General features: G+C 41.5%; 1 protein-coding gene across 1 annotated transcript; it reads left to right on the top strand.

The window, feature by feature from the left end:
- The first annotated feature begins 313 nt into the window (after positions 1-313).
- On the top strand, positions 314-19,660 carry LOC117445019 (transcription initiation factor TFIID subunit 4B-like). The gene is made up of 7 exons (XM_071203010.1): positions 314-338; positions 444-605; positions 11,521-11,651; positions 13,113-13,238; positions 13,465-13,521; positions 13,641-13,748; positions 19,211-19,660. Exons 2-7 carry the CDS (start codon positions 449-451, stop codon positions 19,334-19,336), a joined length of 705 nt encoding a protein of 234 aa, XP_071059111.1. The 5' UTR covers positions 314-338; positions 444-448; the 3' UTR covers positions 19,337-19,660.
- Positions 19,661-24,864: the final 5,204 nt, after the last annotated feature.

The raw sequence follows: 24,864 nt of genomic DNA, 5'->3' as shown, positions 1-24,864 counted from the left end.
TGATACCAAGATAGTAATGATACCAGGTGTAGATTGCAAAAGCCCCCTGATGAGATTTCATTATCCAAATATAGACAACCAAGTGGAGAGGATATGTACCCTTCAAAGTGGCAAGCAGTCACGGAATTGACCAAACTACACATTTCTGAAATGAGTGTTTGTTTCCTAAAAAGAAGCAAAGTCAAGTTGATAGTCAACCAGCTTGAACACAGACTAAAATGCTACCTTCCACATGAATTTGTTACGGCTGTCTTTTCAGGAACATTTACACTGAAGCAGCCCGTCATTCAGGATCGTCCCACCCAAGTTGCTTTCAAGGACAGCTCAGGATCTTACAAGTAATACACCTAGTTGATACATCTTGATGTAAAGGATTTAAAATTGGCCATTTCCCTTAATCTAATGTGTCTGTGTGCACGTGCGTCTGTTCCTGTGCGTCCCAGAGAAGATGATGACATCAATGACGTGGCCCTCCATGGCGGGAGTGAACCTGCGGGAGGAGAACGCTCAGATCTTGATCTCAGTGGTGGGCTCCGTGGTGCAGTCCTGCCAGGACCAGCCCTTCCTGTCCCCCCCACCACTGCTCAGCCGCATCTTGCGCACAGGTACTTGAGCTCAGACTACCCAAACATTCATTTAACATTAGAGCAGTGGTTCTCAAACTTTTTCTGTCATGCCCCCCCCAACACAAATAGTCACGTAATGGGCCAAGTTAGCATTTATTAAAATACATCAATATGAACGTGAAAAAAAAAAAAATAAGTTTGCTAGAACAGTGATAATAAAACAATGCTCCATAAGTCTGTGTGGTCAAACAAATAAATACATAATACAATTGTGCAATCCCTTTGCTAGAACAATAAGTTATAATACTTAGCCACTTTGCAAAGAAAATGTTGATATTTAGCAAAAAAGTGTGTCTTATCACAGCATTAGTGGCTGCAATGAGCCGGCTTTGCACTGCACATTTCTTCAAACGGGGGTTGCAGGCTCTGTGGCAGCGCCAGAGATTATTTTTTGGGGGTGCTGTGGGGTAGCTTGACGTTTCATAGAGGGTGCTCAAACATTTAGGTTTTCCCATTAATGTGCCGGTCGCTACAGTGGAAATTTCTACATGCAACAATCCCCTGTTTTTGGCAGAGTTCCAAGATGGCGCCAGTGTATGTGGCTTGCCGTCTGTCGCTCGCAACCTGGTTTATGTTTATACTGTTTGTCACTTATCACTGATACTGTACGCTCTCTACTGGCGTATGATCGTCAAACACTCCTGGATATTCGCCTCTCTGCCAAGAAACCTGTGGGAGTTGATCGTTGTGATCAAAAAACGTTCTGTCCCCCGTTCCTGTCTGGGATACCTGCTCACTTATACCGGGCTCCGCCTCAACTCCTCGTGTGAAGCGCCGCAGGCGCCGGGGCATCCCGCGGGGGCATCCGCGGGGGCATCCGCGGAGGCATCCGCGGAGGCATCCGCGGAGGCATCCGCGGAGGCCAGCTAGTGAAGCTGAAAGCTTGGTTGGCGCTATCCTCGTCCCTCGGACTGAAAATGGAAGGCGGTTCAACGACTCGTTTTTTCTCGGCGTTTATGGATCCTATCGACCCTTGGCTGGTACCTGTCGTCGGCTCTGCTGAAGGAAACCCACCCCCCCCCCCGCCGCTGTCATTCCCCGTCTAGGCAGACGTGGAGTGAATCCTCTGGAACCTGCGGCCGCTGGATCGGGCCCACCGTGCGGGCTATTGCTCCGGCTCCCACCAAGATGGCACTGGTTAATGCTAGGTCGATAGCAAATAAAACTTTTATTCTTAACGACTTCTTCATCTCCCGTGGATTGGATTTCCTTTGCGTGACGGAAACTTGGCGCCTTCTCTGAACTGTTACCGTCAGGCTGTAGCTACCTGAATTCCCCGAGGATAACTGGTCGAGGAGGAGGAATATCGATTGTTTATGAGTCAAACTTTTATTGTAAACAGTTGCCGGCCTCGTTCTCTAGTTTTGAACTGAACTCATTTTGAGTTGGGCCGCACTGATCCGGTCCTGTGTGCAGTGATTTACCGTCCCCCAAAGTACAACAAGGACTTTATTAACGATTTTTCCGATTTCCTGACCAGCATTATGCATACATATGACCGGGTTCTTATCTTGGGGGATTTAAACATACATGTTTGCTGTCCTAACAAACCGTTTGCTCGAGACTTTTTAAATCTTATTGATGCCTTTAATCTTGTTCAATCGATTTCTGGCCCCACGCACGAACACGGGCATACTCTTGATTTAGGGATGTCCCGATCACCTTTTTTTGCTCCCGATCCGACTCCGATCATTTGATTTTGACAATCTGCCGATACCGATTTTTTCCGATCTTTATACAATGCATTAAGAGAAAAAAAAGGTAACCGATAACGGCTGGTCATCCAACGCGATGAATTCAGCTATCTTGGCTGTTAGTTTTTTGGCCTTTTCACTGTTCAGGGGCAGTTTCTCTTTCCTTTGAAAAGTCTCTGAAAGTGTCGGTTGCTTCAGTGCCGTTACCTGAGTGGCCGCTGTGTACTCGTCGTGTTGTTGTTGGTGTTTGTTTCTCAAGTAGTGTATTAGATTGGTCGTGTTGAACGTAGCTCTGTTCTTTCCACCACCTCTGCCTTGCAAACATTGCATCTGGCTGTTACACTGCCTTCGCTTTCAATTTCATAATACTTCCAAACTCCTGACATTTTCTCTGTCCCGACTCCCGAGTCACCAGCTGAACTTAGCCTCTCGTTAGCTTACTGCTACTATTAGACACTGCGCCCACTCTGTTGCCAGATTTCAGAGAAATAAGCAACCAGGTCTATGAAAACAAGCCTAAAAGAAGCAACACATACATGATGTTGTGTAATTTAAACCAAAACTAAGTCCTCAGGATGACTTTAAGACGTGAGCATGGTCATTTTTGTTTTGTAACATTAAATAAAATAAAAAAAATATTTTATATATACATTTTTTTTTTTTAAATTCTCTACTCTTGATCTTGTCCTGTCTTATGGTCTATCAATATGTAATGTTGAGATATGCGACCCAATCTTCTCCGATCACATGCCTGTTCTATTTGACGTCACTATCCCTTGTGTTGTTGGTAAACAGTGTCCACAGTCTGCTCATTTTCGTCGCATGCTTAAACCCTCCACCGCTGTTCAGTTTTCTGCTGCCTTCAAAAATGCTGTGGATGACAGAGCATATCCTATTACTGGTGATACAGAGGAGTTACTTTCTTTCTTTAACTCCTCTTGTCAAGACATCCTTGATTCTATTGCTCCACTAAAAGCTGTTTGCCCTAAAGTTAAGTCTGAACCATGGTTAAATGAGTCCACTCGTACTGCCAGACAGGAGTGCAGAAGGGCTGAACGCAAATGGAAAAAAGACAGGCTGCATGTGTCTTATGATATCTTAAAGGGCTCCTGGCGTAGCTATCAGAAAGTTGTTAAAGCGGAAAAAACGCAGTATTTTTCAGATGTTATACGTAATAACTGTCATAAACCCCGTGTTCTTTTAGCACTATAAACTGTATACTAAATGTCCCACAATCCATCAACTTGGTAACCTCCACTGAAACCTGTGAGGCGTTTCTTCAGTTTTTTATTGATAAGGTCGCCGTCATCAGAGCAAACATCTCACTTCCTTCCCATGATCCATCTGTCATGGACACTTGCTCAGCTGCTATGGATCAGTTTGAGCTTGTGTCACTTCCTGCTCTAATAGAAATTGTTGCTCAATTGAAACCCTCAGGTTCTCCCAGCGATGTTGTCCCTGCGCGATTTTTCAAAGAAATCTGGGACATTGTTGGACTTAACGTTCTTAATATAATTAACAGCAGCCTGACTACAGGAAAAGTACCAAAGTGCCTAAAACATGCTGTGGTCCAGCCTTTGATTAAAAAACCAAACCTGGACACCTCTGTTTTTGACAATTTTCGACCTATCTCTAAACTTCCTTTTATGTCCAACATTTTAGAAAAAGTGGTACTGAAGCAGTTGCAGTCCTTCTTAAATGTGCATGGCATTCTTGAGGTATTCCAGTCTGGGTTTAAACCCCTCCACAGCACTGAATCTGCTCTTTTAAAAGTTTTTAATGACCTGTTTTTAGCTACTGACTCTGGGAACAGTGCTGTTCTTATACTTTTAGACCTGACAGCTGCATTTGACACTGTAGATCACAGTATTCTCATTTCTCGCCTGCAACATTTTGTGGGAATCAGTGGTACTGCTCTAGACTGGTTTAAGTCGTATCTGTCTGAAAGAAGTTTTAATGTAAATCTTAATGAATTTACTTCCTCCTCTGCTCCTCTCCCATACGGGGTACCCCAAGGCTCCATTCTTGGGCCGATTTTATTTTCCCTGTACCTGCTCCCCCTGGGCGCTATCATTAAGAAATATGGTGTCATATGGTTATGCAGATGACTCGCAAATCTACATGACCCTGAAAATAAATGACCCAAACCCTCAGCAACGTCTGTCTGACTGTCTGCGGGACATCAGAGCCTGGATGGCCTTGAACTTTTTAAAATTCAATGAAAAAAAGACACGGGTCATAATATTTGGACCCAGTGGTGGCCCAATGCCCCACCTGTGCTGGATTCTCTTGTCCCATATGTGAAACCCATTGTCACAAACCTGGGTGTACGGATTGATCGTGATTTTAAACTAGACAAACAGATTAACTCTGTGGTAAAATCCAGCTTCTTTCAGCTAAGACTTTTAGCAAAGGTCAAGCCTTTCCTTTCTTTTAGTGACTTTGAGAAAGTAATACATTGTTTTATATCCACTAAACTGGATTACTGCAATGCTCTTTATATTGGAGTGACCAAGGCTTCCCTGTCACGCCTACAGCTGGTCCAGAATGCTGCTGCACGCCTCCTTACAAGGACAGGCAGGCGTGAACATATTACGCCTGTACTGGCCTCTTTACACTGGCTACCAGTCCATTTTAGAATACAGTTTAAAATGTTGCTGTTCGCATACAAGGCCCTGAACGCTTTAGCCCCACCTTACCTGGCAGATCTTTTAAAACCATACACACCCACATGGTCACTGAGGTCGCCTGACAGACTCCTTCTGGTAGTCCCAACATCGAGGCTAAAGCAGCGGGGAGATAGAGCCTTTGCTGTTGCAGCTCCAAAGTTATGGAACGAATTACCCCTCCAGGTTAGACTTGCTCCAACTCTGCCTGTCTTTAAATCTCGTTTAAAATCCACTTATTTTCCCTGGCTTTTACTGTACAGACCAGGTGACACTTCTGCTGTTAAATGTGGTTTTTATTTTTTTATTTTTTACCTTACTAGTGTTTTGTATTGTTTTTACGTCATAAGAGAGTTTTTCAGTCGGTGGCTTCTGATCTGGTTTCATTGTCTCGTGTATTACATTTGTTTCATGTCCTGTCTGTTTTTATGTATTTATGCTATGTTTTATACAGTTGTTGATGTACAGCACTTTGTTCAACTCTGTTGTTTTTAAATGTGCTATATAAATAAAATGGATTGGATTGTAAATACACAGTGTACCTGCGACTGTTACAATGAAGGCTCGATAATCAGCTCACGGCATATAGTAAGTGTAAGCAGGGGTCAATTAAAATTGGTGTGTGGACCTCACATAGGGGGGTCCAGGGGCATGTTCCCCAGGGAAGATTCTTTTTTAAATATTGAAGTTAAAAGCATCAATCTGGTGCACTTTGAGAGCAAAATGAAGAGATCTAATGATACATCTCTCAACACCCATATGAAACAGAACTGTTAACAGATTAACTTTTTCTTTATGGATATTTTACAAATCACCCTTTTAAACTTTATTCTTTTTTTACTGTCAGATAGTATTTCATACCTGTTTTTCATTTCATCTCTTATTTTTTATAACTATAATGATCATATAAACGTCTGCCTCGGAAATAATTGTTTACATTAATCGTGACCAAACCGTTTGAGACCCACTGGCACTGAGATAACTAAAGTTAACTATCTAAACACAGTGTCCTTTAGCTCACTGAGCCTCTCAGTCTGACAGGAGAGGACTCTCCTCCACTTTGTTGTTCAAAAAGCTCCTTATATCCGTTAGCGTAGCTCGCTAGCACCAGACGCTAACAACAACGATCTCCGGTACCGGTGCGCTCTCTCTCTTGCTCACACACACACACACAAAATGGCTCATTCCAAACACACACAGAGCCGAGCTTGAATGAAACAGAGACCCAGACATAATTGTACTGTACTATATCATATTATTTTCAAATTATGATTTTTTTAAATTTTTTAAATAACAATTTTCCTCCTGGTCTCTCGCGCCCCGCCCCTCCTGTCATGCCTCTGCGCCCCCCAGGGGCATCAGTGCTTTTATTATCCCGGTGGAAATTGATTTTGTGACAGTTGCTCCATTCTCTAATGAAGTAATAATAAAATATATAACCGTTATTTATTGCACTTTTATTATTATTTATTATTACCAGTCGATCGCGGGAAGATTCCCAGTCGATCGTGAGATGTGTCTAAAAATAGAACAACAATATTCTGTTTTATCTTTAACCTGTTAAGCCAGAGAGACCCCGGTTCCGGGGGCCGCCTGCAATATCTTGCAGAAAACAGTGTCTGAGGGCATGTTCATTTAATAAACTATGAATGTTTTATATCCATGTAAACTCATCTAACTGATCATTTAAAAAAAAAAAATTCAAAAAAAACCCCACAATACTAACGCTGAGCCTCTGAATTAGCAACGAGCGAAAAATGCTAACTGATGACTGCACCGAAATTCACTCACAAAACCTTATTATTTATCTTTGCTGCACATCCAACCCATCGTGAGGGGACACAGAATCGATGGGGACCCTCATTATCACTCAATTATATGAATTCTCGGAGATAATGACAAGAACACACATCAAAACATATGGAGCTAGTTAGCTAAAAACGGCAAAATTGCTCACCTGTGTGGTAGTCTGGTCAAAAGTGGTCTTCAATGGCATTACAACGATGCTGAAGTTAATCCAATATGTCTGTGTCACTTTGAATGATTTCTGATAATCCATGAGCAATAAATCTGCTTTTCAGTTTTGAGATGTCAGACGCCATCTTTTTTTTTAACATGAGTGTGTGCGGGACGATTCCCCTTCGATTCTATTGGCTCTAACGGTCAGAAAGAGATGTCACATGTCAAAATCGAAGAAGGGGGGCCAGAGATATGGAAAATCCACCCAAATGGCCCCAGAAGAGGGTTTTGTTGCTAAATAATAATCCTTATATTTATTATAGCGCTTTATCAATGACTCTCAAAGCACTTTACAAATACACATTACACATACATGTAATGGTCATCTACTGTGGACAATACCCACAGGAGCAAATTCGGGTGAAGCGTCTTGCCCAAGGACACAACGGCCTGTAAATCTGTCTAAAAAGGTCAAATATCACTTGTTTTGCATCAATCTTGATACAGGGTACTTATTATATGTTGTACTTTGGATTTCTAAAGCTTTTAGTCTACTAACCCATCATCCAAGGTTAGTTTTCACTATAAGTACAAAATATTTTTTGGACGGACTCTATAATTTACAGTTTTTTTACCATGTTCAATCTGAATTTTCTTTAAAATAAAAAACATCTATATTGATTCTGACTTTTCTACATCCAACTCACAGGTTTATCATTACTTTGAGAAAAAAGATTATTAATTTAACCCTTTTTAGAAGGGAAGATATGGTTATTTGTTCTGGGAATGTCATTTTCGAGCCTGAAACCTGAAAAACAGGCTCAGGGCTAAACTGGTTAATGTCCTATAACATAATCTTCCTGTGCCAGAATAATGCACTTGAACGCATCAAAGCTTTGTGATTGGCTGGCGTGACCCCATGTGTGGGGGCGTGGCTGGTGGGCAGTAGGCACTATTTCGCTAGGAGTGACAGTCCGCACACACACAAGACCGCAATTATGGCAGAAACAAAACATATATAATTTTAACTCCGTGTGGGAGGATTATTATTTTAGTATTTATTCCAATTCAAAGTCCATCTGCAATGCGAGCGTGGCTTTATCGAAGAAGGGTAATTTAGGAACGGCATTTCAAAACCGTGCACAAACGCTACGAGGCGGAATTCCCTCCTAATTCTGCTCTACGCTCCAAAAGGGGAGGGGCCTGAAAGGACAGCTAAATGCACATCAGTCCATTTTCACCAGGCCCAACAACAAGAGCAAGGCTGCTACCGGAGCATCTTATCATGTCAGTCACGTTCTTGCGAAACACATGAAGTCTTTCAAAGACGGCGAAGTTGTGAAAGAAGCATTCCTGGAGGCTGCCAACGCGCTTTTGGGGGACAGTAAAAATAACAGAAGCATTTCAACAGGTTTTTGATATAATAAAAACTCAAGTTGGATACCGTTATTAATCAGCTGTAAGTTTTAGTTTGTTTGAACTTATTCATTATTCGTATTTTCTTTTTTCCCTGTGTCATATGTGGCAGCACTGTTCAATGTGTCTTGAAAACATTACCCACTGTAGTATGTGACGTGTTAATAAACTCCAACTCTGTATCAACAACACTGTTGTGTAGCTTCAGTTAAATACTTGTATGTGTGTAGATTAGTGTTGTCACGATACCAACATTTTGGTTTCGATACCGATACCAAGTCAAGAATTGCGATTCCGATTCTTTTTCGATACTTTTCTTAAAAAAAGGGAAACATGGAATATCGGCTTTAAAATTAGGAATAACAGATGATTTTAGCAGTCAGAACAACTAAAGCAGCAGTGTTACTAAGAACAGAAACGCCAAAGAGTCACATCTAATATAAATAAATAAAAGCATTCATTTTAATTGTGTAGCAGTGAGTTTAACATTTTGGCAGCACTGTTGAGCATTTTGAAAATGTATTTTCATGCCTCTGTGCAAGGCTTAGTCTTTCTATCTTTATAGCCACTGGTGTAAAGTAACTAAGTTCATAAACTCAAGTACTACTTGGGTACAATTTTGAGATACTTGTACTTTATTTAAGTATTTCAATGTTTCTTTTGCTACTTTGTACTTCTAATCCACTACAGTTCAGAAATAATGGTGTACTTTTCCTCCACTACATGTATTTAATCCCTTTAGTTACTTCACAGATCTGGATGAATGATGTGAAATATAATCAAGTGTTAAATCAGACTTTAGTTCCACCTGGAGTAAATCCACCAGCTACCCTGCAGTCTACAAAGTACTTCAGACTAGCTGCACCTTCACCAGCTACCCTGCAGTCTACAAAGTCATTCAAACTAGCTGCACATTTACCAGCTTTGAGAACACTTTCATGATCAATCATTATAAAACATATCATATATATTATTCTGAAATGGACCAAGCTGCACAATGACTACTTTTACTGTCGTTACTTTAATACTTTTACTTGAGGAACATTTTGAATGCAGTACTTTTACTGTAACAGAGTATTCCTACACTCTGGTGCTTCTAGTACAAGACCTGAGCACTTCTACTTTTACTGTCGCTACTTTAACTATATTTTGATGATAATACTTTTGTACTTTTATTTGAGGAACATTTTGATTGCAGGATTGTTCCTACATTCTGGTACTTCTACTTTAACTCAAGTACAAGACCTGGGTACTTCTACTTTTACTCAAGTACAAGATATATAGGCTACTTATACCACCTCCGTTTATAGCCTATGAAAAAAACTAATAGAAAACGAAGGCTAAAGCTAACCTTAGCAGATAGTGATGCTAGTTTGCTAGTTAAGTTTGCTCAACGATAATATTGCGACAGAAAAACTTTTCAGTGCACATCACGCTCTGCTGCTCCGACAGGAAGCTCTGCTCTGAACACCTGAACGGCCCGTTCACAGACTTCTGGCGTCTTTTTTGTCAACAAGCCGAGGCGCAGCGGCAGTTGCACTCCCACTTGCAGCCATGCTTCTCGTTTTCTCACATGCTCTGGCAGCTAGCGCGTGGCCGCGTGCAAGAGAGAGGGGAGGGACTTAGAACGTGCTTGAGAGGAGCGGGACAGCAGGCACGTCTGCAGTGCAGGGAGTGGAAGCAGAGCGCTGAACACACACGGCTCTTATTAAACGGCGTTTTTTCACGGGAGTACTTTCCCCCGTCATTCTTAAAGTACCGATACTAATGAAACGGAGGAATCGTACCGTTTTTAATGGCAGGGTATCGCGGTACCTTTCAAGTATCGGTACACCGTGCAACACTAGTGTAGATTAGAAAGAGGTAAGATAAAGGATCTGCAGTATTTTATGAAGTATTCATCGTACAAAGGTCAGTTTTATACAAGTAGAAGTGTGTATTTACCTGGTAGGCTGTCAGTAATGGCTACGCCTCTCTATTTGGACTGGTAGATCTCGGCAGACTGGCAACTTTAAAAGTAGCTCTCGGTTCAAAAAAGGTTGGGCACCCCTGACCTAAAATATGAAAGTAAAAAGAACCCCCCTAACATCCCTGGCCCTGGGGATCAGTTTGTTGAGGCTGCTGCCCTCTGCCTGCTCCCCGGCACACTGCAGCAGATACCACAGAATACGAATAAAACACCCTCTGTCCTGAGACCCTCAGATCGGACAAGGAAAAACTCCCAAAGGAACCCCACAGTTCATGGGGGGGAAATGGAAGTGTCTTGCAGACGATGAAGGACCTGAAGCTCCTCTGAAGAAATGGCGGCTTTTGGCTGGAGTTCTTAGAATCCTCCACAATGTCAGACTGACCCCTGGAAGGAAACAGGGGGGCCTTGGTCCTCTTCTTCCATACTGTAGTTGAACAGCTACATGCAGACAGCATGACATCAACAAATAGCAGATTCTCTCACACACAAAGAAACCAACCAACACAGGCCTAAACATATGAGTATGAAAATGGTGCCAGGCGACATTTAGAATTAGATTTCACGTATTCATTGAAGCCACGCCAAGTACCATTAACAATTTTTAACACTAAATATTGTTGTTTAAGCTAACATGTTGTGTTTTTAACAATTTTCCTTACAAGTTTAGCTATAATGCTGGGGGTGTCAAACTCTTTTTAGTTCAGGGGCCAAATTTGTACTAAGATGTACTTTCTGCAAATGTTCACATTTAATTAACTATCTTTTACAAAACAATATGAACAACCTGACATGTCTTAAGAAAATGAGTGCAATTTCAATGACTTCACATATGCATTCAAACTTACAGATCACAGTGTATCTAAACACATTATCTAGAACTGAACAATACAAATGTTCCCTTAGAATCAAAGCAAGTTATTGTACATCCCTTTCTACATCTGTGTAGCAAACCCTGAACTGACACACCACCAAACAAACTAAAGTGGGAACTATTAGGGAAGAACGTTAAGTTATCCCCCTGTCTTGTAAATGTTTAAAATGTGTACATACAAAATACATGAAAAAAATGTGAAAAATGCAGTTAATGTCTTCTCTGTCATTTTCACACTTTGGAAATCCATCCTGTGGGCTGAATGATGGTCACCCCCCTGCTATGATGTGTCTCTGCCTCTTGTTGTTTGCGGTGTCAGGTCAGGGTCTGGGGCTGACGGAGGTGGGTCCGGAGGTGGGGGCTCTGGTGTCTCATGCCACACTGGAGTTTCTGCGGGGGCTGCTGGAGAAGCTCACCGTGATGGCAGACCACCGCAAGGCAGCCCTGAAGGTGTGTGTGTGTGTGTGTGTGTGTGTGTGTGTGTGTGTGTGTGTGTGTGTGTGTGTGTGTGTGTGTGTGTGTGTGTGTGTGTGTGTGTGTGTGTGTGTGTGTGTGTGTGTGTGTGTGTGTGTGTGTGTGTGTGTGTGTGTGTGTGTGTGTGTGTGTGTGTGTGTGTGTGTGTGTGTGTGTGTGTGTGTGTGTGTGTGTGTGTGTGTGTGTGTGTGTGTGTGTGTGTGTGTGTGTGTGTGTGTGTGTGTGTGTGTGTGTGTGTGTGTGTGTGGTGTGTGTGTGTGTGTGTGTGTGTGTGTGTGTGTGTGTGTGTGTGTGTGTGTGTGTGTGTGTGTGTGTGGTCAGTCAAAACTCAACTGTTCAGATTAGCATTTACATTAAAGATCTGGTTAGCTCATTTCACTACTGTCATGTCCCTCCATACCAGGGGTCAGAACCTTTTTGATATGAAGTGCCATTTAAAAAAAAAAAAAAAAAAGACGATCGTGAACTGTCAACGGGGGAGCCTTGCTGCGGAGAAGCAGTGTGTGGACCTCTTTCACCTGTCAGCGCAACTTACATGATGCCGTTTAAACACATTTAAATAATTTGTTTAAAAGGCATAATAATAATGTCCATTCTGTGATTCTCCAGAACTCACAGATGGCCAGTCCGCCCCTGTGTAGCATGTTATTTTGATGAGAAATGAGCAGATCGCCACTGGGCTTTCAACTTAAGACACAGCCACGCAAAAACTGCATTATTTGTACAGCTCCTTATGGGTACTGCAATTAGTGAAGTGCCGGCAGCACTACACCCCTGATGGTTTCACCACGGAGGAAAGCAGCAGAAAGTCAACTGGAGTTAAAGAGAGCGGGGCCTAGAAGTTATCCTTCTGCGCTGCGTTGTGTGCATGGCTTCCTTCTGCAGGTAACGGGGAGACGTGCTCTGGCGGCGGTCTCGTTCAGGGTCCGAAAATACAATTTTAATATTTTGCACACTTATTCCTAGTGTGCCACTGGTTACGGTGCTGCGTGCCAATGGTGGCGCGCGTGCCTAGGGTTGCCGACCGCTGGTCCATACTGATCTGCTTTTGAATTTATTGTCTACTTTGATGTCTTCCCTGTCTGTATTTTATAATTTGCTGATTTGCTGTTAGAGCATTTATTTTATTCATTGACAGGCGAGCTTGGGTGCCTTGAAAGGCGCCTCCAAATGATGTGTATTACTACTATTATTATTATTATTATTATACGTGTCATACAGCAGTTTGGTTGGTTTCTTGTTACTACAAAGATTTGTGCTAGCTTTTACACATCCTTTTCACATTATATAATGTCATTGATGTCATTTATATGGCTCATTGTCAATGCAGCTATTTGTCATATTTCTTGTTTTGCTGAGTATTCTTTCTGTGCATAATGGCACTCATGTTGTTGAACAGTGTTGATCATCATTAGTAATCATAAATTGTGTGTGCAGGAGGACTGTTGGCATAGCAAAGTTAGCGATGTGCGCTCCCAGCTTCGCTTCCTGGAGGAAGTGGAGAGTTTGAAGAAGAAGAGGAAGGATGACGAGGAGAGAGAGAGGCTGCTGCGATTGGCCAGAGTAAGCTGGGCCAGAAAGAAGCCTGCCCCTTTTTTACTTATACGACATTTACTTTTTTTTATTCGACAAAAGTAATTTAATCTACACAACCAAGATGAGTATACTATAAAGCTAACCATTTGAAGGATTTAAAATGGTCTTTTTTGTTAAAATGTCAATGTTATTTTAGATCACACCACATTCTATTTGTTTCAGTATTACTAACTCAATATGTCTGTGATCCCAGAGTCGCTCTCACACTGAAGACCCACAGCTTCTGCTGCTCAAGCAAAGAGCCAAAGAGGTGTGTATGTGTTTCGTGAGATTCGACCACACAGTCTATGTGCCAGCTGAATAGCCCCAACAATTATTATACATGTCTAAATATTATACTATATAATCCCGTGTCTCTACTCTCTTCAGATGCAGCAGATGGAACAGGCTCAGGTTCAGCAGAGAGAGGCCAACCTCACGGCTCTGGCTGCCATCGGACCCCGCAGGAAGAGGCCCCTGGAGCTCACTGAGGGCCAGGTAGGTCTTTGGGCTGAAAAATACATCGAGGACTGCGATGAGACTCTAATTTCACATTAAAAGCCTACAAACACATTTTCTAATGACTCGTGTCATTTGAACTGCTGTAAGGCTTTTAATGTGAAACAGCTGGTGCAGGAAGTTCATTGACATGAGAAATGTGGAGGAAATGGTTTGTTATGAGTGAAGAAAAACAAAATGTCTGGTCAAAAGAGGAACTCAAAGCAGCGGTGATTACAAGTTGCGCATCTAATAGAAAAAAAGGGAGATAATATTTAAGTTTGTCGTTCATAAAAACATCCTCCTTCCTAATAAATGCGGTATCAGTACCTGTTTTGGGTTACTGAACATGAGTTGAGCATTAACAATATTTGTTTTTGCTCATAATAGATGCAGTCGTCTTAAAGTAGGGTGTCCGCGGGGTCTTAAAAAGTATTAAAAGTTGATAAATCAATTTAGCGAAAATTAAGGCTATTAAAAAGTATTAAACGGCATTTTCCAAGGTATTAAGAAGGTCCACAGCAACGACAACATGAAACTGTTGTTTCACTGTTTTACTGTATGCGTCCTCCTGGGGCCGAGGTCTAAGCCAAACTATATCCGGTCACAGAGATCTGCTATTTTAAAGTAAGGTCAACACATATCGACCCTAAATATAGTCTATATTAAGAACGAGAAAAGTCTTAACATATATATCGTTTTTTGTAAAGATATGACAAATGTGTGAGGGTGATGACGTCAGAGCATCGTCCTATGTGCCAGGCTTAGCCCCGGACAGCCCCAGCCCAATTTAACCCCTGGGTATTTGTGAGGGATCTCCTATATGGCATTACCCCGCTGAAGCTCACCAAAGTTTAATATATTTCATAGTTCAAAGTTTTGTCAATTGTTTTGTTTATTTGTCAAATAGTGGTTTCTACTGGTTTCTGATGGTTTTACTGGAATGAAAGAGCACAGAGTACAGAAGCAACAAAGCAGCATCCTGCATTAAACCTGACCTTCACAGAGAGGTTGACAGCTCTGTATGCATCCCCTGGATATTATTTTAGAAACGGCTTTCATCGCGATGCGATGTTTACAGTGAGAACAGCTGTGAGGTCCGTGCAGAAAGCAGAGCAGTGTGTACAATATATATATCACTCAGTATAACAGGCCTACTCTCTTTATTTGCTTTGTTTGTAGTTATCTACTAAACTAAAGAGTCAATATTTTTCTAAGACCATTTAGTGCTTCACATAATAAAATACACAACGGCTGTAGCCTGATTATGCTTTAGGAGCAGTAGGTGTGTGTGGTACAGTGTGTAGGTGTGTGTGGTACAGTGTGTTGGTGTGTGTTGTACAGTGTGTAGATGTGGCGGACAGACGGGTCTCAGTTGGTTTGGTGTCCTATGCTTACTTTTAATACTTGTAAATACAACTTTTGGCCTGTAATTTAAATTCCCCATTTCAGCTACCAGAGAGAGGGGGGGGATATATCCAGTCTCTGATTGTGTTACGTTATTATGAGAGTGCTCTCATACTTGTTTGATTCTGAAATGGTATATATATATATATAAATATGTGTGTGTGTCCCCGCATCTGTAGCCTGTTATTGTCTCATTATACCGCACTGTGAATGAATTAAAAGTAAATATATAAGTCGTCATGAACACATCTGTCCATCAGACAGAGGGCTGATGTGCCTCCTGTCATCATTAATGGACGTCTCTTTAAAATGACCGCTCAGAAGAGAGGAGTTCTCATTTCTCTAACCACCTGCTGCTTCCCCTCCTCGGTTCCTCCGCTCGCATCTCCTGTGGGCGGGACCAAGTCTTGAGGATAGGAGTCGAGGATAGGAGTCGAGGAGGGAACATTTAAGAATTGAGAAACCTCTACTCTGTGTTCCTGTTGGTGTTTAGCTCCTGTCTGTCTTCTTCTGCTGTCCCCTTTAGTGTTTACTTCCTGTCTACCTTCTGCTGATTTCTTTGACGTCCTCCTCTTTACTTCTCTTGAGCAGTTTACTTGTTCTTTCTCTCTTTCTTTACTGGGGACAGTTTAGGGCTCCTAAATCCAAAGTTTCTCTCCACAAATATAAAAGTGATTATTCAAAAAGCATTCCACAGTGTTCTCAGATAGAGGACAATTAATGTTTTATTGGCCAAAGCTGACATAAGATTGACCGGACTTACTCCTTTGGATTGATATGACTGCACACAGTCCCTTGATCAGACAACCTGAGCAGCGTTCTGCTATTAAGAAAGAACAGACCGCTGAATTTCCAAATTGACCAATCAGAATTGAGTTGTTTTACTAAGCCGTGTAATGATGGACTATAACACCCCTTTTCCAAGCTGCTCATGTTTCTTACACTAAGGCAAGGCAAGTTTATTTATATAGCACTTTTCAACGCAAGGCAATTCAAAGTACTTTACAAAAAATGAAAGACATTAAGCATTAAAATAAACATTAAAAGGAAAAATACATGGATAAAAGTTACAGTGCAGTTTAAGATATGAATAGTTCAATTAAAAGCAGCGACAAAAAGAAAAGTCTTCAGCCTGGATTTAAAAGTAGTCAGAGTTGCAGCGGACCTGCAGGTTTCTGGGAGTTTGTTCCAGATATTTGGAGCATAATAACTGAATGCTGCTTTACCATGTTTAGTTCTGACTCTGGGGACAGAAAGCTGACCAGTCCCTGAAGACCTGAGAGATCTGGATGGTTCATAATTTAGCAGGAGGTCAGTAATGTATTTTGGGCCTAAACCATTCAGTGCTTTATAAACCAGCAGCAATATTTTGAAATCTATTCTTTGACACACAGGAAGCCAGTGTAAAGACTTCAGAACTGGAGTGATGTGATCCACTTTCTTACTGTTAGTGAGGACTCGAGCAGCGGCGTTCTGAATCAGCTGCAGCTTTCTAATAGATTTTTTAGTCGAGTCTACTGAAGATAAAGGCATGGACAAGTTTTTCCAAATCCCGCTGTGACATTAGTCTTTTAATCCTAGATATATTCTTTAGGTGATAGTAGGCTAATTTAGTAACTGTTTTAATGTGACTGTTGAAACTCAGGTCAGAGTCTATGACTACACCTAGATTTTTGGCTTTATCTGTTGGTTTGAACATTGCAGACTGAAGCTCAGCGCTAACTTTTAAACGTTCTGCCTTGGCTCCAAAAACCATTACCTCAGTTTTATCTTTGTTTAATTGGAGAAAGTTCTGACATATCCAGTCATTGATTTGTTCAATGCACTTACTCAGTGTTTGAATTGGAGCATAGTCTCCTGGTGAAATTGTTACGTAAATTGGTGTGTCATCTGCATAGCTATGGTAACTTATTTTGTTGTTCTTCATTATCTGAGCCAGTGGTAGCATGTAGATGTTAAAGAGAAGAGGCCCCAAGATGGAGCCTTGAGGAACCCCACATGTCATATTTGTCAACTCAGATGTGTATTTACCTATAGAAACAAAGTTGTTTCTATCCTTTAAGTAGGATTCAAACCAATTTAGAACTGTTTCCGAAAGTCCCATCCCAGTTTTCCAGTCGGTCTAGTAATATGCTGTGGTCAACAGTGTCAAACGCAGCACTGAGATCTAATAATACTAACACTGAAGTTCTGCCACTGTCTGTGTTTAAGTGGATGTCATTAAAGACCTTTACAAGAGCAGTCTCAGTGCTGTGGTTTGGACGAAAGCCTGACTGGAACACATCGAAACAACTATTTAAATGCAAGAAATTACTCAACTGTTGAAAAACAACTTTTTCAATGATTTTACCTAGAAATGGGAGGTTTGATATGGGCCTGTAATTGTTCATTACTGAAGCATCTAGATTATTCTTTTTTAAGAGCGGTTTAATGACTGCAGTTTTCAGGGCCTGTGGAAAAATACCTGAGTGAAGAGATTTGTTTACTATATGAAGTAGTTCTGAGGCCATGCAAGGCAAAACATCTTTGAAAAATCCTGTTGGAATAATATCAAGGCAGCAGGAGGAGGATTTCAGAAGTTGAATAATGTCCTCTATGTTTTTATCATTAATCTGATGGAATTGTGTCATGTCTGAATTGATGTTAAGTGGACACAGAGACAACACATTTGCTGTTCCTGGTGCAGAGGCACTGACTGCTTGTCTGATGCACTAAGACAACCTCCAACACTTACGTAGCTTAACCAGTTTAGATGTGGAATTCTAATGAATGAAGACCAACAGAAGACTTGCCAAATGATATATCGAAGAAGAAGATGATGGAACGAGGTGCTATAGAGTCCAGGCAGACACACAGGAAGCCCGCAGCTCTCCACAGTCAGCATCAGTGAGACTGTGAGTTTAGCTCATTGAGTCTTTACCTCTGTGCGTTTAAGTTGAGCCCTGCTTGCTGTAGGTTTAGAGACGAGGACGCTCTGTTAGCTGCACATGCTTCCTGCTGCCTTTGAACTCCATTACCCAGCGGAACCGGCTGCCTGCCGCCTCTCACCGCCGCAGGGCTTCCTCTACCTCTGCAACGGCTTTACCTCAGCTCACACTGATGCAGGGGCGGTGGAGGAGGGATGCTCCTGTGAGTGGAGAGGAAGCTCTATTCTCTCAGATACTCTTCACTCATGAGCTCGGGTGGAGAACCGGTGGAACGTGTTATTGGGCTACTGATACAGGGCTGTACAAAATGTCACTTATTTTAACATTTTAATTTTGGTTAAGGCTTTCAAATGAGGATTTCAATGTATTTTGTCAAATGTTATGACATCACCCTCACATGTAATAATCCTCAATACAAATGCTAATCACAGCCAGAACAAAATCTTCATTTACGATAAAGTAATTCATCTGATTAGAATGTCAGCTTTTTGGTACAGCCTTAGTAAAACATAAATTGTAATATAACTTTCACTTTTCACAGTGGGAAAGAACAATGTTTTATTTATTCATCATTTTAGAATGGCATTAACTCAGATCATTTATGTTGAAAAGGTCATTCATTTGGATCAACTCATGGCTCATGTTTGTATGTTGAGCCTCTCCTGTGACATGTCTCAAAGAGCTCTTTATGTTTCTCATACCGCCTGTGCTGCAGCACCTATTTTCACCCTCTGTCTGAAACCAGAGCCCAGTCTGCTCTGATTGGTTAACCACTTGGAGATGTCCCGCCCGTATCCTATCAAGTACAATGTGTTGGAGCGCTAGCCAATAGAAGTGCAAGTGTTACATAGTGACTTCAATATGTTATGGAATCAAACGAAGGAGTCCAATTGAGGTGTTTCAGGCAGGGGGCGGAGAGAAACTCCCTTTGGAGTGAACTTTGGGATTGTAGCCTTTGCAGACCAAACACAAGCCTATATAACACAGCACATGAAAATGTGTCAAACCCTGGCCATAATAACAGTAGCTTCACTGTGCAGGGCTACTTTATGATAATGAAGACTATCGTTATTTGTATACAAATATATCTGAAAAACCCTCTCATATTTCTACGTGTGTGTGTGGCAGGTGCCTGTGCTGCCCAGGCAGTGTGCACAGAGAGTGTCCCGGGTCATGCTGAGGGACCTGCTGCTGTGTATGGAGCAGGATCGCTTCCTCCGCCATTCTCTCACCCTGTACAAAGCCATGCTCTGATTTGCTACAGGTGATAATTGAATTGCTTTCATTATTATCCACAGTAAGTCTTTAGTTAGTTTGTTTGCACCTGGATTAATATATTTCTGTTTGTTATCTATTTATTTTGTAATACGTTGTTCAGAACGTAGTGCTGGAGTGTTGGAAAGCAGCTTCTCTCTTCGGCACTTATTTGCTTTTGTTGTTAATTAATCTATGAGTATGATTTAAAAAGATGAGTTAATAAGACAAGAGCTTCTAGGAAACACTACTGTTAAGTGTTCTATGAACAGTGTTGAAAAAGTAGAAGTATTCTCAGTTGAATTTTTTGTTTTTCATGTATTGTTTGACCATTAAACATTTTTTTGAATTCATCACATCCTGTTATCTGTATCATCATCGGTTGTTTTGAGTTAGAGGAGCTCCACAATAGTAAGAAAAAAACGATGTAGGAGTTACACATGAGTTAGACAGTCTCCTGTTATATATTTCCTATAACATGTATATTTTTGAAATTGAAATGGCTCGCTTGTCTCTATTCAAAGTTTGAAAATGCAACCTCCATATTTTCTAGATTTTGCTATTAACATGGTATATGTGTTTTTGCTTTTGTCTAACCTGAAAAACAAGACGCAATATTGATATCCGTCTTCTCTTAACTCCTGGCCAAAAGAACAAAGCAGACTGCAAAGCGCTTCAGATATGACTTCCAGTTTATTCATCATAAAATGTTCTCACAAGAATTATGCAAAACAGAGAAAACATGATATATATTAACAATGCTGGCCTGGGTTTCTGTTCCTAAAGACCATCGTTTCCAATTAGAATTTGTAAAAATGTGCCATTTTGGGTTGAAAAACAGTCAAATCCTTTCTGTGTATATTATTCTTCTGCTATTATTTTATTATAAAAAATATTACAGGAAGTCACAAATAAAATAAATCTGTTGTGCTCTAAAAGTGTACTTTACCAAATGCAAACACTTTGGATTTGCTTTATGATAAAGTACATGATGGTCTCTGCAAGTAGTACACCATAATGCAACGGTACATGCAAGGCTCTACCTCATGATTTATACACAGTTGCCTTGAACATATGCAGTACCTATACAACATATACAGTGCATAATAACAAATAGCCTTGGCTATGAAATGGTTAAGACTGTATTTGTAGACCTGTGATCCAAGTCTGAACAGCAACAGATCCTTTAAACTTTGTAATTGTGTTATCTTCCTAAATGAAAAGCCCTATCAGCAGGATAGTATGTACATCTTTGACATTAAACAAATTATTGATATGATAATCTTCTCCTTGGTGAACAGTTTCAGAAAAATCCAATATGAGTATTAATCTGTCAGACTTTTTAAGTCACAATATACTAGAAAAAAGGTATCTTAAAGGTGGGGTAGGTAATTTTGGAGAAACCAGCTCGAGTGCGCTAGAATTTGAAAATACACAGCCGGGAAAGATCTGCCACTTCCTTACAGAGCCCCTCCTCCAACACAAACGAACGTGCACATGACCAATGAGGGCACGAGATAAGTTTGTGCACAGATGGAAGGCTGACAGGCAGGTAGGCCATCCAGTTATTTTAGCCGGCCCGGCTAAAATGATTGGTCGTGCTTTTTACTGCGCCATGGCTTCCACAGATGAAATGTTTTTATGGATTTTTTTGTCAAAGCATTTAAGATATTCATTGCTATCGGGATGTTAAGAGCATTCCATGGAATATAACACAAAGTGTATCTCGAGCCACCTTTAACATTCTTACATAAACATAAAAAAATTCTTCTATTTTTAGGTTCATATTTGTATTTTGTTCCTCTAATGTGACATGTTTCGATGCTTCAACGTTCAAAAAGCGCTTTATTTTTCTCATACTGCCTGTGCTGCAGCACCTCTTTTCACCCTCTGTCTGAAACCAGAGCCCAGCCTGCTCTGATTGGTTAACTGGCCAGCTCTCTTGTGATTGGTCAACCACTTAGAGATGTTTCGAAAACATCCAGCCCTTTAGCTTACCATGTACAGTGTGTTAGAGCAGTGTTTCTCAAACTTTTTCATACCAAGGACCACTTAACCAATAAAAAAACACTCGCGGATCACCTAACTCCACAAATATCCAAAAACACATCGTTTTTCTAGAACAGATTACAAATCGCCTGAAACTGGTACAAAGAAGTGGCAACATGTGTGATGAAGGTGTTGCGCTGGGCTATATGATGCAATTGAACGTTAAACTTAAGCTTGCTCCATTGCGGAATTATTCGCACGAGTGCGGAAAACGTCAATTAATTAATTTCAAATGTGAAATTTCACCTATATACTCACCACTAGGGGGCGCTTACGGACCACCAGTGGTCCGCGGACCACACTTTGAGAAGCACTGTGTTAGAGCACTAGCCAATAGAGGCGGGAGTATCTTAGTGATGTCATTATAATACGGAAATAAACGAGTCAAATCTAGGCGTTTCGGCAGGGAACCGGAAAAATAAGCGGGCCTCTTTAATGCGTTGTAAGCCCTAAAAAAAACATGCACTAATTTGATGAGCTGTAGCCACCAGTCATTTCCAAAGAGTGTATTTTTGCATCATGCTGTAAACATAAGCATGATATGAAAGTGCATGTGTGTTTAGCATGTGGTCTGAGACCATGGACAATATGAATAGGTTTGGTCAAAATCACAGTTAATATACATACTGTACTTTCTATTTTTCCAAATGTTTATAACTTGATAGGTCTATCTTTAACAACTGCTGGGGAAAATGTGGGCGATGTCTAAATCTCTGAGCAGGACTGTTCTATAGCAGGACGAATGTACATGTTTTTTGCATCAATGTGATGAAGTGCCCTGATTTTCAGGTATTTATTTGATGAATAAAACAAAAACAGTCATGAGCCTCTCATTGTTATCTATCAATGTTTTTTCAATTTGATTCCCTGGAAATATACTATATCACAATATAAAATGACATATACATTGATCAAATATATAATCTACAGTGCTAGCCTCCATTTCATTTCAATATAAATGCTAATGCTATGTCACCTTTCCCACTGTTCCCCTGCACCGATGAATCTATTTTATACTGTAATAATACTACCGTCTAATTCATGTGCTAAGTAGTATCAAAAAAGACTTGAATCTCAGTCACCCATACAGCCTGTTTTCAGTGCAGCGGTAAATATTCCAATATAGTGTTTTTTTCTCTGTCATGCTGAAGTGAATCGGCTCTTGCTGTGATAAACAGTTGCTGGAGTTTCTTACTCAGTCTGTGAGTTCATGTTTTATTTGTATGAGGTTGGGGGGGTGTCGGCTGCCTTGGCCCTCCCTCCGTAGAATGTATTCACTAAACTGGGATGAGTCCACTCCACCGCCACATGACCCTGTGATCCAGAACCCTCTCTGCTGCAACCGCTCCAACACCTGCAGGCACACAAAGCAGAGCAGCACATTTACACACTTCATCCAGAACAAGATGGAGAGCTTGTTCAACATTTCGTACATCAATATGAAGGCACTTTGTGAAGATTTTACAAATGTTCCCACTTTAGTGGCCTCTATATGCATAGATGGGCGCATCAGGGTAAGCAGAGAGGCGGATGAAGTGGTGCACCCATCATGCCTAGTGCTTACCGTACAAGCCTGGGGGGCAGTGTTATGATCTGGGGTTGCTGCAGTTGGTCAGGTCTAGGCTCAGCAACGTTATGTTCCCAACGAATAAGGTTACTGAATGGCCAGAGAGGTTTCTCAATACTCTAATTTCCCCTCCTCGACTCCTCCGGTAGTGACCCGGAAATGGATTTCAGCGTGCCATGTTGAAGGACATCTAATTTCTAAATGCACATCGTGGACCGAGCATTGAGGAGGCTCTCTAGAGGAGCTATGATCGAGGAGACACTGATGGGTCCTCCTCCATGTCCTTCGCGGATGCATTTCCGGAAACGGTGGAGGCGTTACGCACGGCCGGACTTATCTCAGCCAATGACAGCTCTGCATGCGTCCCCTGGATATTATTTTAGAAACTGCTTTCATCGCGAGGCGATGTGAGCTGTGAGGTCCGTGCAGAAGCAGAGCAGTGTGTAAAATATGTATCACTCAGTATAGCAGGCCTACATTACTCTCTGTATTTGTATGCTGTAGTTTAGTAGATATCTACTAACAAAGAGTCGATATTTTTCTAAGACCATTTAGTGCTTCACATAATAAAATACACAACAGCTGTAGCCTTATTATGCTTTAGGAGCTGTGTGTGTGTGGGGGGGGGGTGTGTGTGTGTGTGGTACAGTGCCTATAGATGCGGCGGACAGACGGGTCTCAGTTGGTTTGGTGTCCTATGCTTACTTTTAATACTTGTAAATACAACTGTTGGCCCGTAATTTCAATTCCCCCATTTCAGCTACCAGAGAGAGGGGGGGGGGGGATATATCCAGTCTCTGATTGTGTTATTATGAGAGTGCTCTCATACTTGTTTGATTCTGAAATGGTATATATTATATAAATGTGTGTATATGTCCGCATCTGTAGCCTGTTATTGTCTCATTATACCGCACTGTGAATGAATTAAAAGTAAATATATAAGTCGTCATGAAAACATCTGTCCATCAGACAGAGGGCTGCTGTGCCTCCTGTCATCATTAATGGACGTCTCTTTAAAATGACCGCTCAGAGGAGAGGAGTTCTCATTTCTCTAACCGCCTGCTGCTTCCCCTCACTCTCTCCTCGGTTCCCCTCCTCAGTCTTTCACTCTCCTGTAGGCGGGACTAAGTCTCGAGGATAGGAGTCGAGGATAGGAGTTGAGGAGGGGAAATTAGAGTATTGAGAACCTCTCCTGTCTTTCCATCAATGGAGTTTTTTCTTCCCTGATTGGCAGCGGGCATATTCAATCGTTGACAATGCCAGGATTTATCGGGCTCACATAGTGAATGAGTGCTTCGGGGAACAGGAGACATCCTTTACACTCATGGATTGGCCACCACAGAGTCCAGACCTGAGCTCCATTGAGGATCTTTGGGATGTGCTGAAGAAGACTTTGCGCAGTGGTGCCACTCTCCCATCATAAATACAAGATATTGGCGGGAAAATGAATGCAACTCTGGTAACATTGCAGCAGATTATCCAAATGATGCCACGGCAGTTGCTAGTTGAATCAACTGAGGCAATGCGGCATGGGCACAGACTCACAGCCAATGATGTTGGAGGCGTTTGTGTCTCTGAGTACGTTCCTTCTTAGTTTGACCGTCTGAACTCTTTAGTAGATGAGGGATTTGTTTCAGTCTGCAGCTTTATTTTAGTAACTCACAACTCCATCACATGTACCCTCCAGCGTCTGCGCATATAGTACATCAAAGTGTAAGCCTGTGTCAGCATGCAGTTCACCAAAGCGCCAACAGGCGTCACTATATAACGGGCATTAAACAGATGCCCATCTGTAACAAGATTGCTTCATAAAAGTGAAAAAGGAGCAGTCTTAGCGCTGCCTTTTTAATGATGTGATTGGTGTTAATGTACTTCTTTGTGATAGAAACTCTTGGAGCAATGAACCGAAACA

Source organism: Pseudochaenichthys georgianus, chromosome 4 (genome assembly GCF_902827115.2).
Source record: "Pseudochaenichthys georgianus chromosome 4, fPseGeo1.2, whole genome shotgun sequence".
NCBI classification, from domain to species: Eukaryota; Metazoa; Chordata; class Actinopteri; order Perciformes; family Channichthyidae; genus Pseudochaenichthys; species Pseudochaenichthys georgianus.
This window is presented reverse-complemented; position numbering and strand designations above follow the sequence as displayed.